The 16,191-nt window shown below is 39.5% G+C and overlaps 1 protein-coding gene across 1 annotated transcript in view; it reads left to right on the top strand.

Annotated features, from left to right (window-relative positions):
- RDH10 (retinol dehydrogenase 10) overlaps positions 1 to 16,191 on the top strand; it is a 50,620-nt gene that overhangs the window by 24,744 nt on the left and 9,685 nt on the right. Inside the window, exons 3-4 of the mRNA XM_089661037.1 lie at positions 11,593 to 11,691; positions 12,939 to 13,084. Of these exons, the coding sequence (XP_089517163.1) occupies positions 11,593 to 11,691; positions 12,939 to 13,084 (245 nt within the window). The remainder of the gene's footprint in view (positions 1 to 11,592; positions 11,692 to 12,938; positions 13,085 to 16,191) is intronic.

The following is a 16,191-nucleotide window of genomic DNA, read 5'->3' as shown; positions in this document are numbered from 1 at the left end:
AAACCAGGAAGTAAAGAAGTAATGCACAAAAAAGGTTAAAATGGGAAAGTATATCATATTTACTAATGCTAGCTGCATAAGGATTAGAAATGGTCCATGCTGATTGAGAGAGTGAAGTTCCACTCTAAGCTTCTCAGAACATCACTGTAACTGATGCCAAAATCCTTGTAAAGCACCTGTATGTGAAGGGGTATAATGGTAGAGGGATAGACCTGTTTAATGGCATGTTACAGATTATACTAACATCTTCTTGTTCAAACTTTTTATTGACACAAGTTTTAGAAAACAGGCTATGCATACAAATCATAATATAAAGGAATAAAAATAAACAGGCATTGCCTATTGGGGAAAGCTCAGCTGAAAGCCCACATGGGGGCATATGGGACAAGAAAATACAAATATGCAGCAGCAATATAACCTGAGGTGCCAAGAGTTTGCAGTGTAGAATTCTATGAAAAGGGATAGGATACCAAGACTACACCTGTGCATCCCATTAGTTTAGCGCGAATAGAAAAATAAAGTTAATAATCATACCTCAATAATGGCGGTGAAGAAAAGAGGGGAGCTAATAGTGCAATACAGCAACTCCGTGACATGTCCTTGTACCACAGATACTAAAATTCTCATAAATAAAAACTTCCAAGAGTACAACTGTAATTTACATCTAATCTGAGTTGTAGGGAATGTGTGCCTCATCTGTACTTCAAAGAAGATTTTGCCCAATAGGTAAGTATAAAGAAAATTGGGGATGCTGTAGAGGGGTCTGTAAGTCTTGGGTTATTGGCTATGGTGTTATGGGTGAAGTGACTTGTGAGAGATCCTACAGAATACTGTAGTAATAAAAGAGAAAAATAGACAATGCATTGCATTGGGGACAATATGGTGTGTGGGTGGGTGTGGCTTTTTTGTTTTCCTGCCACCCTATTGAAAATTAATGGGCTGCCTTAGGCACCATGCACACTAGCAGTTTTTTTTTTTTTTTGTTGCGCTCAAAAAACACTGGATAAAAAAATGCTGATCATACCTGATAATGCACCAAAAAAAACTCTGCAAAAAAAACTTTTTCTTCTTCTTCCCCCTGAAGCTCAAAAACCACTAATAGCCTAAAATAGTGTGTATCAACACATAGGATAACACTATTTAGCCTGTAGGCCATAAAAAAAAGAAGCTAATAACGAAGCTTCTAGGAATTTATTAAAAAAAAAGTGTGTTTTGTGTTCTCTGTCAGCATAAATGAGTACACCCCAACAAATTTGTCAGAAAACCTTTTACTTTCCTTTCAGAATCAACATTTTCTATGGGACACTACAAATGCGGGCCATTGATTGCGAACAAGATTTGTTAATTTGCACACACAAGTATTTTTCCTAACAAATTCATTCAAGACCATGTTGCAAAAATTAATACACCCCAATGAAAGTCTAAGGCTGGCCATACATTATACAATTTCTTAGTTTTCTGTCCAATTTCCTTTCGATTTACCTTCCACTATGTAGTGCAAGGGCCCGCATAATTAGATGCAATTGAAAGTGTTGTTTAGGTTTGATCTCCTATTATATGGTTTTTGGTAAATCTAAAGCAAAAATCTCAGGAAAACTTGTATAATGTATGGCCAGCATTAAAGGCTAAATTTTAGACGACAAAATCCTAATTCAACTACAGGTGAGTCTAATTATTCAATAAACCGGTGTCCAGCAGACAGTAGATTATAAAAAGGCGTTGCTTAAGAGAACCCCTTCCCATTTCATGTTTCCCGTGACACAATAGATTGTGTACACTGCAGAGGAATGGCACACATGGGTGTCTTCCACAAAGGAAGCCTCTCCTAAAAGCCTTTGTACAAAGAAGCCCACCTAGAATTTGCCAGATCAAGATAAATGTTTTGGAACTGATGGCTTCAAAACTGTATAGTGTTGCAAAGGTGAGATGTACAAAGGAAAAAGCTTGGGGCCTACAGTGAAACGTGGCGGTAGTGTCCTTCTGTTGGGCTGCATGAGTGCTGCTGGTGTCGGGGAGCTGCATTTCACTGATTGCGTGTGTGTATATATAGATAGGTATGTATGTATGTATGTGTGTATATGTGTGTATATATATATATATATATATATATATATATATATATATATATATATATATACATATACATACAGTCGGGTCCATAAATATTGGGACATCGACACAATTCTAACATTTTTGGCTCTATACACCACCACAATGGATGTGAAATGAAATAAACAAGATGTGCTTTAACTGCAGACTGTCAGCTTTAATTTGAGGGTATTTACATCCAAATCAGGTGAACGGTGTAGGAATTACAACAGTTTGCATATGTGCCTCCCACTTGTTAAGGGACCAAAAGTAATGGGACAGAATAATAATCATAAATCAAACTTTCACTTTTTAATACTTGGTTGCAAATCTTTTGCAGTCAATTACAGCCTGAAGTCTGGAACACATAGACATCACCAGACACTGGGTTTCATCCCTGGTGATGCTCTGCCAGGCCTCTACTGAAACTGTCTTCAGTTCCTGCTTGTTCTTGGGGCATTTTCCCTTCAGTTTTGTCTTCAGCAAGTGAAATGCATGCTCAATCGGATTCAGGTCAGGTGATTGACTTGGCCATTGCATAACATTCCACTTCTATCCCTTAAAAAACTCTGGTTGCTTTTGCAGTATGCTTTGGGTCATTGTCCATCTGCACTGTGAAGCGGCGTCCAATGAGTTCTGAAGCATTTGGCTGAATATGAGCAGATAATATTGCCCGAAACACTTCAGAATTCATCCTGCTGCTTTTGTCAGCAGTCGCATCATCAATAAATGCAAGAGAACCAGTTCCATTGGCAGCCATACATGCCCACGCCATGACACTACCACCACCATGCTTCACTGATGAGGTGGTATGCTTAGGATCATGAGCAGCTCCTTTCCTTCTCCATACTCTTCTCTTCCCATCACTCTGGTACAAGTTGATCTTGGTCTCATCTGTCCATAGGATGTTGTTCCAGAACTGTGAAGGCTTTTTTAGATGTCGTTTGGCAAACTCTAATCTGGCCTTCCTGTTTTTGAGGCTCACCAATGGTTTACATCTTGTGGTGAACCCTCTGTATTCACTCTGGTGAAGTCTTCTCTTGATTGTTGACTTTGACACACATACACCTACCTCCTGGAGAGTGTTCTTGATCTGCCAACTGTTGTGAAGGGTGTTTTCTTCACCAGGGAAAGAATTCTTCGCTCATCCACCACAGTTGTTTTCTGTGGTCTTCCGGATCTTTTGGTATTGCTGAGCTCACCGGTGCGTTCCTTCTTTTTAAGAATGTTCCAAACAGTTGTTTTGGCCACACCTAATGTTTTTGCTATCTCTCTGATGGGTTTGTTTTGTTTTTTTCAGCCTAATGATGGCTTGCTTCACTGATAGTGACAGCTCTTTGGATCTCATCTTGAGAGTTGACAGCAACAGATTCCAAATGCAAATAGCACACTTCAAATGAACTCTGAACCTTTTATCTGCTCATTGTAATTGGAATGAGGGAATAACACACACCTGGCCATGGAACAGCTGAGAAGCCAATTGTCCCATTACTTTTGGTCCCTTAACAAGTGGAAGACACATATGCAAACTGTTGTAATTCCTACACCGTTCACCTGATTTGGATGTAAATTCCCTCAAATTAAAGCTGACAGTCTGCAGTTAAAGCACAACTTTTTGTTTCATTTCAAATCCATTGTGGTGGTGTATAGAGCCAAAAATGTTAGAATTGTGTCGATTGTCCCAATATTTATGGACCTGACTGTATGATGCTATCATCACTCTATGTCCTTGGTCATTTTGCACTTTTCCAACTTGACGATCTAAAACTCACTTCTAAGGCCACTGTTGCATTTCTGAAGACCAGGGTGATGAAGTGATTCAGTGGCCAAGTATGTCTCCTGATCTGAACCCGATCGAATACCTATGGGGAATTCTGAAGAAACCAGGTGAGCATCACTCTCCATTCAGCATCCAGGCTTTAAAAGAGGTCGTTCTTGAAGAATGGAGAAAGATAGATGTTGCAATAAGTAGCCAACTTGTTCATTCCATGCCTAGAAGACTTGATGCTGTCCTTTACAAATCACGGAGGTCATACAAAATACTAGATGTAGTAGTTTTTGTTGTGGGGTGTATTCATTTTTGCATCAACTAATTTTAGTAAAACTGAAGATTTTGTAATCTAGCTCATTACATGAAAGGTAAAGAATATATATAATTTAAACAAATGTTCTATAAAACTCCTTTTTTTTTTTTTTTTTTTTTTTGTCAAAATTTTGGAAATTTTTTTTGTTGTGTGCATTGAGATATTGATTAAAATCTTACTTTTCAAAAGTGGCGTACTCATTTTATGCTGAGCGCTGTGTATATATATATTTTGTTAAAAGGGGCCTTGGTTCTGCTTTAACTCAACACACGAGTGCCTAAACGCGCATGTTAGTGTGAATAAGTTCTTGGATCTCTGATCAGCTTGGGCTGGTTTGTACCTGTATGAAAATAGGGTCTCCTAAACGGGAGTGGGGGGGGGGGGGAGACATGATGGGAACGCTTCACTACCACAAGCATTCTGTAAGGGGTTAAGCTGAAAAGAAGGAAAATAAAAACCCTGCTAATCTGTCTGTAAAAGTCATTATCCTAAAATGTAATTATGACACTGCCTGTAGCTCACAATGCGTTATTTCCTTGTTTTCCACATTTGCTTTACTTTTGCTTAATTTGTCTTGACACCGCAGCTGTGGCGGCCCTTTGTGCGGCTAAACCTTTCCTCTGTTGTGTTTTCATGAAAAGCACTAAAGAATTCTGGAACTGGGTGGGAAGAAGTGCTAGACTGTTAGAAGTTAATTTGCCATAAACAAGGACGTTGAGAACCAATTACTAAAGCTATGAAGTGACATGTAAATGCTTGTCCACTTTCACACATTTTGTGCCTAATAAGTAATTGCTGGTCAGTGTGTTCATATGAATGCCATCCTAAACTGTGCAATTTCTAGGTAGCCGGGCCAAGTCTGTTTTGAAACATCCTATAAAGAGAAAGCTGAGCTTGTGCATATTTACCGCAGTATAAAGAATAAAAAACAAATCTTTGCCATACCAAAACATTAGCCACATGCACAGCACTATTCAAAGCACTTTCAACTAGCTATAGCCATTTTCACAATCGCCATGACTTTCCCCCAGTATTTTCTAGTGAACCTACAATCTGTTGTGGGTGCCCTAATCAATTTTAAAAAGTGTGGTCTTAAAAAAAAAAAAAAAAATATATATATATATATATTTGCCTATGTAAATGGAGCGCCAATTTGATGCTGCATCTCTCCCCCGCCAGCTCTGCAGTGAGAACTGAGCAGTCAAACTCCACTGATCACTCTGTTCTCACCACCGCTCCAGCACTGGGCTGTACAGTGGGTGGGAGGAGTTTATTCGGTTCTCGGCGGATTGCTGAGAGGCTGAGCCAGGTGCCAGTCCAGGCTTCTGGGTGGATCCCGACCATATGGTCGAGATCTGTTCAGATCCCAAACTGGCTGAGTGACTTTAGCCCACTGTTTGCTGAAAAAGTGTCCCAGAAGTGCAGAATGAACTGTACTCCTGTGACCTACAGAAGTGCAAAGAAAAAAAAAAAAAAAAAATAGCTTTGGCTATACTTCTCCCTTTTTTTTCTTTTTTTTTTTTTTTTTTTTTTTTTTTTCCATGTTCTGATCAAGACGGGTTGAAATTTATTTGATTTAAACTTCTCTAACAATTGAACCCCTTTTTATGGGCCACCTTATGGTTGTGCATTGAACAAGAGCTTGCCACAGGCATGCTTAGCTATGACACTAATCCTCCCTTTTTCTGTTTAAAAAAAAAAAAAAAAAAATTTCTCCATACCATCATACCCGATTTACATGTTAAACCGGATTCCACTATATCCAAAGCAGTATGGTTCAGGCAACATCCCGCTCTCCGGAATGTGATAGTTCACCTTTGGGATCAGGTTCCATGTTCCTCCCGTTTTTAGGGTGTAACACGTTCCCATACCTGCAGCTGCAGGCTTCTCCCCGTGCTATCAGTCAAATTTGAAAACTGCGTGGCCGTAGGGCTCAGCCCACACGGCCGCATCATTCATTTATGGACTTCCATGAATGAATGAACTTCAAATCCCAACCGCTGCTAAGGTTTTGCGCTGTGGAGCACCATGGTAGTTCATTGAAGCTTCTTGTCAGAATATCTGCTTGCTCATATATCCTGTACGGCTAGCAGATAATCTGACAGGTCTGCAGGAGACCTGCATGGCATCAGTGCTGATCGCTGGTACAAAGCTTTCCAGGCTTCTTTGAACAAAAATAATAAATGCACTTTTTGCTTAAATTTTTTATTTTATTTTTTTTTGTCCAGAATAATATCCACACCGCAATGAAACTTGTGTACTCTACTGAACATTTAATCTATGAAATAGACAAGTTCAAGAGTATTATGGAGGGGAAAAAGAGCCTGTAGAGCATTTTTTTTTTTTTTTTTTTTTTTTTTTTTCTTCTCCACTAGGGTTCACCCTGAGGTTGCTAGGGGTTTCATGGGCAGAGAGCACAGTCTCCCTATTAGATGAGTAACCACAATTGGCAATTATCTTTTTAGCGATTTTTAGAGGGGAATCTTCCCAGGGACCACCAATGTAAGGAACATTCTTCTAAGTGACCACCACACCAATTCACTATGAACCTTTTGCTATAGTAAATATTTCAAGGGTTCTTCCATGCTGAATAGGGCGAGAGGCTGCGCTAAAGTTTTATGCTTATGCTGTGTTATTTGATTGCATTTCAATGGGTATAAAGAACTTTGTTGGAAATAAGGTAGACCTCCACATATACCAAACTCTCAACCATTGATGAAAAAAAGCCAGCTCCCCTTGTTCTAGGCCTAATATCTTTCAGGGAAAATGCAGCAAGTTCTGTTGAGCATTAGTATCAGGAAATGTGCAAGATATTGTTGCAAATGGAATCTGAACATAAAAACCTAGAATGCCAAGTGACAGCATTGCTAACCACCAAACTAACGTGACATCCTTTTGCTAGTCATATCTGGGGGGGGGAGGACGACAGCATCTCAATGTTTGAGATATTAACCTGGAATATTTTTCAGGTATGCAGGATAAGGATGGTGGCACGTACTGTGGCAAAAAATGGGTGTGAGTAGGTTTTACAAAGGAATGTGGTCTACAGTGCACAGAAAAAAGAGGACTTGCAGTTGTGGCTTAGTGGATAGCAGTTTAGCCTTGGAGGTCTTCTCCAACTCTGGACACTCTGGTACTCATATGTACTAGGTATACTCCTTCCTCTTTTTTTTTTTTTTTTTTTTTTTTTTTTTTTTTTTTTTCCCTCCTTCCATTCTCCTAAGACATGCTGGTAGGTTAATTGACTACTGTGTAAAACTGGTCTTGGTATGCAAGTCTATGGAGTGTGCCTAGCATGGCTGTCTCACCATTTGCCCTTTGAGTCCCCAAAGAGAAAATTGCTATAAAGATATAAACTTTAAAAATTAATCACATTAAAGATGTCCAGCAGACATGGGAAGTTGTGCAGGGCATTTGAGAATTAACACAAGTAGAAAACCCAGTTCCATGTTTCAGACGTTAAAACAAAAGCAGTCCAATGTATCCACTATTGAGGTGCCTTGACGACTCATTCAAAATAAGTAGTTTGCTTTTAATCCAACATTTAATGAGCAGAAAATCCGCATGTGAACAATAGTGGTCTGCAAAAGTCTAAATGGGTATTTAAACATGGTATCTCCCATTACTTTTACTTTAGGGTGGGTTAACTTTACAGCAATATCGAGTTTTGGGGGTTTAATTTGTTAAACTGTCTAAACAGCCCCTATGAAAAGGAGAAGAAAAAAACATTTTGTAGATCTCTGCTAATCCTGCCTTTGGCAGCCAGCTATCTGTACAACTGCCTTCTCTCCGTTTTCAGCACTGCTAGCCAGCATGGATTAGTTGCTTAACACCTGCAAACCCACTGAGCAAAAAAGGACATGTGGGGCTGTTTAGAGAGAAAATGGCATTTTGGAATGCATGCAGCAGATCTCGTATTAGTCATCATCCTGTAGAGTACAAATATGTTTATTTTGTTCCCACTTTGGATGAAATCCTTTTTGTGTCAATGTATTTTTAATATAAGATCCATCTTCATGCAGCCCCCTCTTCTCTAGTGCTTTGTTTCTCTGAATTGGCAAGTGTTGTAATGAAGCTGTGCTGGAAGGAAGGACATGGCGCGATCACAGAATTTTTTTAGATCTTAAACAAACACAAGATGGTTCTCAGGAGTTTGTTGATTAAATTACAATGATTACTCTGTGCTCAGCAGTTGGCACCAACAAAGTCAGAAATTACAGCAGATTTGATTTCAGGGGACGCAGTGATAATCTTGTTAGACAGAAATTAAGAATGCTTCAAAGAATTACTTGGAAATCCTTTTTAAAAGTGCAAGGAGATCCGAAAACTACCTGTTTTTCTTGGCCCAGCCAGAAGAACATTTTAGTAAATTTTTTTTTTCGACAGTTCCTTTTTAAAGGGCTTGAGACAAGCAAACAAGATAAACCCTCTTTGTGTATAGCTGGTGGTTCTTGCAGCCATTCCTCTTCTGGATGTTTTAGCAGAGGGCTCCATTTTAATAAAATTTTATACTTGCCTATTTTTGCCTCCTTAAAGCGGAGCTCCAGTCCCCCCTAATACATTTTTAGTAAAAGCAGATCCACAATGACCTTTCAAATAGCATTAACAATTGGAATAATTCAATAGTAAAAGCATTGTAATTACTTAGTAATTATTAAAAATGTACCATGATCTTGGAAGCACAGGTGCCATGATGGCTGTGGGCATCTGAAGCCCGCAGGTATTTATTTCTAGGAATCGGTGCTGCTAGCTATCCCAGCATGCACCACTCGTTCTCACGTCTGCGCAGTACAGAAAGTTAGCCCATCAAGAGTCACCACATCCAATTAAAAGTCGATTACCACACAAAGTATACACATTAAATAGACGCGATATACACACTCTGCAATTCCAGCATAGAGCACAGCGTAGGATGCAGCAGGATACTGCATCCACGTCTTCCTGTAATCTGAACTCCAGTAAAATGGCACAAAATACCTCCCATTTGATCCATTTTCAGTTTCCAAGTCCCACGATTACAGGAAACCAAAGGACTCCTGGGATACAGGAAACGACATCCCAGGAGACCTTGCAAATCGCCTTACGACATCATCGCCTAGGCAGCCGGGACCGGAACTGCAGTCTTGCAGTGGATTTAAAGGTATGTATATTAAAAAAAAATATTATATATATATATATATATATATATATATATATATATATATATATATACACACACCTTGTTTATTTCACAGGGACAACATGATCAGGTAAAGTGTGAAATTGGGTGGAACTCCGCTTCAATACAGTCCCTGTGCCGGTTCAGAAAATCAGCTTTGGTGTGGAAATGCACCCTAATAAAAAAAAAAAAAAAAAAAATTATACCCATCTACCCAACATAACACACTGCAGAAACGGATCAAATTCTAACTGCATAGATATGAACCTAGCCTTAGGCTAGCCATACACTATTACATTTTTTTTTGTTCTCCATAGGCTGAAGAGAAATCTAACAGATTGCTCTATCCACACTAGACCGAGGATGTAAGAATCTCCAATGCTGGTTGTTCTATTCAGGCAGTCCCAGCATGCATAATCTCATGTTTAAAATCCCTATTGTGTCCAAATCAAATACGTTTTACTGGACCAGCATGTTCCTTGATAGTACATGAGAACTGCAGCACCAATTGACTGGCCTTGTGCTGCTTCTCCCTGTCCAGACATAGCTCTGCTGTGCAGGGACTGCAAGAGGCTGCTATTAAAGCGGTAGTAAAGCCCAGACAAAAAAAATTGGTGCCCCTGGGCTGTTAGTCATAGTGTGCTTGAATGCACCGCATACTAGCACATTTTGAAAGACTTGCCTTAAAACAAAAGTCTCAATCGGCCTGCTGTTGGCGCTTCCTTCTTCACCTGGTGTTTCTTCCGGTTTCATGTGCTCCGGCCGTTTTGCTGTGCCGTGTTGATGTCACTCCCTTGCATGTGTATGGGAGTCGTGGTCATGACACAACACTCAAAGCGGACAGTATACGCTAGTATGCCGTCCATTCAGAGCACAGTGTGCATGCGCTGGTGACGTCATGAGCTGCTTCAAATGTGAATATCTCCTAAACGGTGCACATATAGGAGATGTTCACTGTATCTACAGGTAAGCTTTATCATAGACTTACCTGCATGTTCAAGTCATAAAGCAGACTTTACTACCACTTTAACAGCAATGTGTATGTGTGTAATAAAAATATCCTGATATTTCTCGCATACATGTAGTAGTTTGCTTTTTTGCTAGGAAAATTACTTGGAACCCCCAAACAATATATATTTTCTGAACGCAAAGTCCCTGGAGAATAAAATGGTGGGTATTTTTTTTTTTATTTTTTTTTTTTCCTGTTTAAAAAAGCTAGTGCATAGAGCCTAAGGCTGGCCATACATTATACAATTTTCTTGAGATTTGTGGTTTAGATTTACCAAAGACCATATAATTGGATACGATTGAAAGTGTTTTTTGGTTTGACCTCCTCCTATTAGGCAGGCTCTCGCACTACATGGTTGAAGGTAAATCTAAAGGAAATTGGACAGAAAATTGTAGTGTATGGTAAGCCTAAGAGCTTGTTCACACCAGCAGCATTGGGCTGCAGCACATTCCAACGTACTATAATGTGTTGCAGTGCACTACAGCACAAGTTTAATAGCATGCGGTGAAAACAAAATAAATTTAGAAACACGTTGCAGTGCTTTTTGAAAATGTGGTTCAGCATTAGTTTGTCAAATTTAAAACCTTTTCTAATCCCTTCCCACTCAATCCAAAAGTATGGCTTTACATATACTTTAAAAACTGTATGCCAGCACAAGTGAATTACATGTGCTCTATGGTGTGAGTGAGCCTTAATGGATGTATTAGTATTTACATGGGGAGCCCTTTAATACCGGTACTTTGCAAAGCCCAGCATTTTGTAGACTCTTTCCTCCAACCAATGGATGTAACTGATCAGATCTTATATTTAATAGAACCAAAACTGGAAAGCAAATGGAAAAAATTCTCAGATGTTAAAAATCCATCAACAGTCAGTCTATTATGAAGCTATTTTATGTTCTGGTCGTCTCCAGATGAGTGGAGATTTATAGCAGACATTTAATTGTTGCAAATTAGGCGTAGGAAGGCAGCGAAGTGATTAAACATTGCAAAAGACACTTGTTTTTTCTGTTACCTGTAACATTGTGCTCTATGCCTCCACTTGTGCTGTGCCAGGAAACTGGTTTATATGGAACACTGCTGACTGTGCTGGTTGGCACTGTCACTTTACTGGCTATTGTTGTATAGTTGACAGATGGTAAATACATTGATAGTGGGTGTTAAGCTAATCTCCTTTTGACTGCCTGTGGTGTCTTAGATAATAGTGTAAATGAGGAATTGTCCTGACTCCAGTTGGTGTTTTTTCTTTTTCAGACCACAAAGGCATTTCTTCCTAAAATGATGGACATGAACCATGGACACATTGTTACTGTGGCCAGTTCGCTGGGGTTATTTAGTACCGCAGGTGTAGAGGTAAGTTGTTGTTGTTGTTGTTATTATTATTATAGTGCCAACAGTTTGCTCAATGCATCACAAATTAAAAGGAGACCGTACAGTTACATTACAATTCAAGACAAGAGAATTAGGTGGGCCCTGCTCATGAGTCAGTGTTAATGGGGGAATCCTTCCCACAGTGCTATTGTGTTCTGCTGGTGGGAAGCCTTCCCAGACAGCAGGACACAATGATTACTGCTAGTGGCTATAGCAGTCAGCCGTAATCACATGCTAAAAAAAAAAAAACAATCTAACAGGCTGGTTGTACCCAGGTCAATCAATGGATCAACTTTGGTACAACCAGTCTGCCCACAGATGGATCAAAGCTCAGCCGGTCCTTGCTGAACTGGCCAAGATTTGATCCAGCTATGGCTGGCTTAAGTGATACTAAAGGTAATAATGGTCTGGGAATGAGCTGACAGAGAGCCACCAGACTGATCCAAAAAACAAAATGAATGGATTTCCCCATCAACACATACAAGGTGGATGGAGGAGTCCTCCCAGCTTTCCCAATGTATTCTGACATTGGGACTTCTCCGCTGTCCAGAATACACTGATCAGTGGCTGAAACACATTGGCTGCAAGTTCCAAGGGCAAGAGTTTGCCAACAGTCACATTTGACCAGGAATGGACATAAATGGATCAAAAATTTAGCCAGACCCTGCTGAACCAATCAAATTTCAATCCATCTATGGGCAGCTTAAAAGTTAAAAGGGACAATTCAAAACCATAGGATTCCGCATAGTCAGGTGTAGGGAATTGAGCAAAAAGATACTAAGGTGTGATTGGGGGGCTAATGGTTTTCAAATGTGTATGGAATCCCTCTTATAGAATTGATAGTAGTTTTAAATTTTATGGTTACCGAAACATCCTAGCCATTACACACACACCTACACATCTATGTGACCATCCACGTTTCTGATCTTACCTTGTCATTTGAGGCAGGCAGTAGGCTGTGCCAGAAATTCTTTTTGCCCAAGGGTGTCCGCAGAACTGTGAAGTACCCCATATACAGTGGAGTGGTTTTTTTGCTTTTGTTTGTTTGGTTTTTTTTTTGTTTGTTTTTGTTTGATTCTTTTATATTTGTTTTTGTTTGATTCTTTTATAATCTTGTCTCTTATTGCCACGTATGGATTATCTTTGTCTTTATCTCCTTAACACGAATTTATATATGTATATGCCAACGCATGAATTTTTATGTATATCTCACTCTCTCTACAACACAGGATTACTGCGCTAGCAAGTTCGGCGCTGTGGGTTTCCACGAGTCTCTCAGCCATGAACTGAAAGCTGCAGACAAAGATGGGATTAAAACTACTTTAGTTTGTCCCTATCTGGTGGACACGGGCATGTTTCGGGGTTGCAGAATCAGGTTAGTTCATATAGAAGCCTTTCAGTAATATGTCCTTGATGTAGTTGTGTTGTGTGTCTATCTGTCCTAGGAAATGATTTTGAAACGTAAAGCAGACTAAGCCGTGTGTCCTTCATTGCAGACATATGAATACGTCTAGATTACATGTGTCTCTCTGAATGACAATATGTTCTGTAGAAAATTTTCTCATTTTAGCACAATTGAGAGCTGCCAACAAAGAACTTTAGTAACCAGAGGTACCCACACATAGGGTGAAAGGATGATTATTCTAGTTCTCATGACAAATAACCCATTTATGTGGTGGAAATCTTTAAAGCTGAACTCCAGGATAACCGCTAAATACACAAATGAGGGTGGCTTTACTTGCCAAAGGATATCTATTTGTCTATCCCGTCCTGAGATATAAAGAGATTCCCCACAGCCCTGTTTTGCAGGAAAGGGGACCTGATCTTCCTTTCCTTTTTTTTTTTTTTTTTTTTTTTTTTTTTTTTCCTACTGCAGTTGAATTTTTCACTTGCAGGTTTTCTCCCCAACCTGTGGCTTCACAGTGAAAGGAGGAGCAGTCTCTAGTGAGGTCATCAAAAAAAATTAGGTGGCCTACTTTCCTTGCATTTAATGATTACAGGGCAGCATTAATCTCTGCCTGGAGTTCAATTTTAACCCCTTCCCACCCCCTCCTGGCAACCTTTTTTAACTTCGTCTTCTCCCCAGGAGCCGGGTCAAACTTTCCTATCACTTGATCACTGTGATTGGCTCACATATTGGCAGGGTGGGTTTGATTTAAATCACTAGTCATTAAGGCTTGATTTAAATCATAGTTTTCTACATAGACTAATTCTTGCTGGTATAACTTTAATATGCAAGTAGATGAAGATTTTTAGAATCACAACTTTTCATATTAGTTTTTTTTATCTCCAGTTTAATAGGTTAATCATTCATATTTGGACAACTTTTCTGTTGTACTTAGGAAGGAGAAAAATAATCATTACCTTAATAATAACAATTTAAATAGATTTATTCAACTGAAACAATAACATTCCAGCATATGTTATTTGCTTAAACAAACATCCATATTTGTTAACTAATTTGGCTAAACAAAATATATATATTTTTTAAGAAACTTAGACTGTCAGCCCCTTCCTCCTCACACTTAGTTTCACTTTCTTCTTGTGCAGATCTATTCCACTCCAAACAATCAGAAAAATATTGTTTCTATTCTATTCACTGAACTTCTTGAAATTTAGCACTGAAGGGGTTGATTCTGTATTCATAGGTTTGTAGAAGTTAGGATTAAGGTCTTTTTCTTAACTCTGTTCATGTTATAACATTTTTGCTGTGAAGAAGAGGCATGTGATCTCCGCTGAGTCAAATTCAGTTTTGAAAACTGCAAAAGTAAACCAAACATCTGTGATAATATCTTGTAGGCAGAGAAACTGACCAATAATCTTACAAAAACCTCTGGAAGAGCATGACATTGTGGATGGATTCATGGAATTTATTTACCAAACAAATTAAACATATACAGCCTTATTCTACATAATTAAAAAACGAATCTTTATTTCATGATGGAATAACCTTTGGATGGTAATATATTTTCCTCAAAGCATTTTATTTAAAAAAAAATCAGATTTTAAATAAAAAAAATGTTTTTTGTTTTTTTTAAGTTCATTGATTTTTATCCACCCTGCATAGTGGTCACATGATCTGGAGCCCATCCTGTCAGCTTCTGATCACAAACTGGGACCAGGAGCTGTCTGGGACAGCTGTCGGTGTGCTGGGAGCATGCAGCGAGCCTGTTGTCCACATAGAAACCTCAGTTGCCATGGACGCATAAATGCGCTAAAGTGTTCACTTTTTACAGAAAAGAAAAAATGTAAAGATGCAATAAAACCAGACACACACCCCCAGTCCCCGTTGCACTTACCTCCTAGGGTTGCTGAGCTGTCCACACCCCCTATAGCCTGTCCAGCTGTTTAAGGATTTGAAATGCCCACTTTTCTCCCTCTTCTTCCTGCAATATTTCCAGGGTTGATCATATTGATTCTGACTGGTCCGTGCCGTAACAGTGAATCAATCTGGTCTGTCCCGGAAGCACTGCATGGAGAAGAGTGAGGATTTCAGTCCCCAGACTACTGAGTGATGATTTTAGGATGATGGTATTGTTGCTGCTACCATGACAGTGGTAATGTGTATTTCTAGAATATAGTGCTTTCATTTTCAGTAAATTCCACCTTCATTTCAAGTTGCAATTAAAGTGATTGATTGTAAAGGCTTATGTTTAAAAAAACAAAAACAAAAATGGTATACTTGCCTGCTCTGTGCAATGGTTTTGCACAGGGCAGCCCCAAATATCCTCTTCTGGGGTCGACTGCCGGTTCTCTTGGCTCCGCATCTTTTTCGAGTGTTCCATAGCAAGCTGCTTGCTGTGGAGGCACTTGTGTGGGCCTGATCTTGAGCTGGCCTGTGTGCGTTCATAGACACACCCAGCTCGGCTCCACTCCCTCCTCCCATGTTTTGACTGACAGCAGCAAGAGCCAATGGCTCCCTCAGCTGCTGAGTCTCTGGTGAGCAGGAAGGAGAGCTGGTGCAGATGGGCACGGTGCTGGATCAGTATCAGGCTCAGATAAGTGTTTGAGGAGCTGAGGGAGAAGCCTTTGAAAGGTGTGTGGTTTTTTTTTTTTTTTGTCTTTTAATGCAGGGCATGCATTATTTATTTATTACACTTGTATAGCTCCATCAATTTACATATATATTGTACATTCACATCAGTCCCTAACCCTCAAGGGGCGTACAATCTAAAGTCCCTAACTTGCATACACATACTAGGGCCAATTTAGACAGGATCCAATTAACCTCCCAGCATGTCTTTGTAGTGTGGGAAGAAACCGGAGTACGCAGAAGAATCGCAGGCACAGGGAGAACATGCAATCTCCAGGCAGGTGGTGCTCTGGTTGGGATTAAATTAAAACAAAAAAAGTTATCTTTACAACCACATTAAGGGCTAAGTGTTTGGTGTTGGTAAAGGTTCACATTTAAATGCCATGGATTACCTCTACTTCTCAAAATGCTTGTTGACTGGTTGTCATGCTGATTGAGCTTTCTGAATG

Source organism: Staurois parvus, unplaced genomic scaffold, assembly GCF_062004578.1.
Source record: "Staurois parvus isolate SC_StPar_1 unplaced genomic scaffold, SC_StPar_1.0 ptg001302l, whole genome shotgun sequence".
In the NCBI taxonomy this organism is placed as follows: Eukaryota; Metazoa; Chordata; class Amphibia; order Anura; family Ranidae; genus Staurois; species Staurois parvus.
This window is presented reverse-complemented; position numbering and strand designations above follow the sequence as displayed.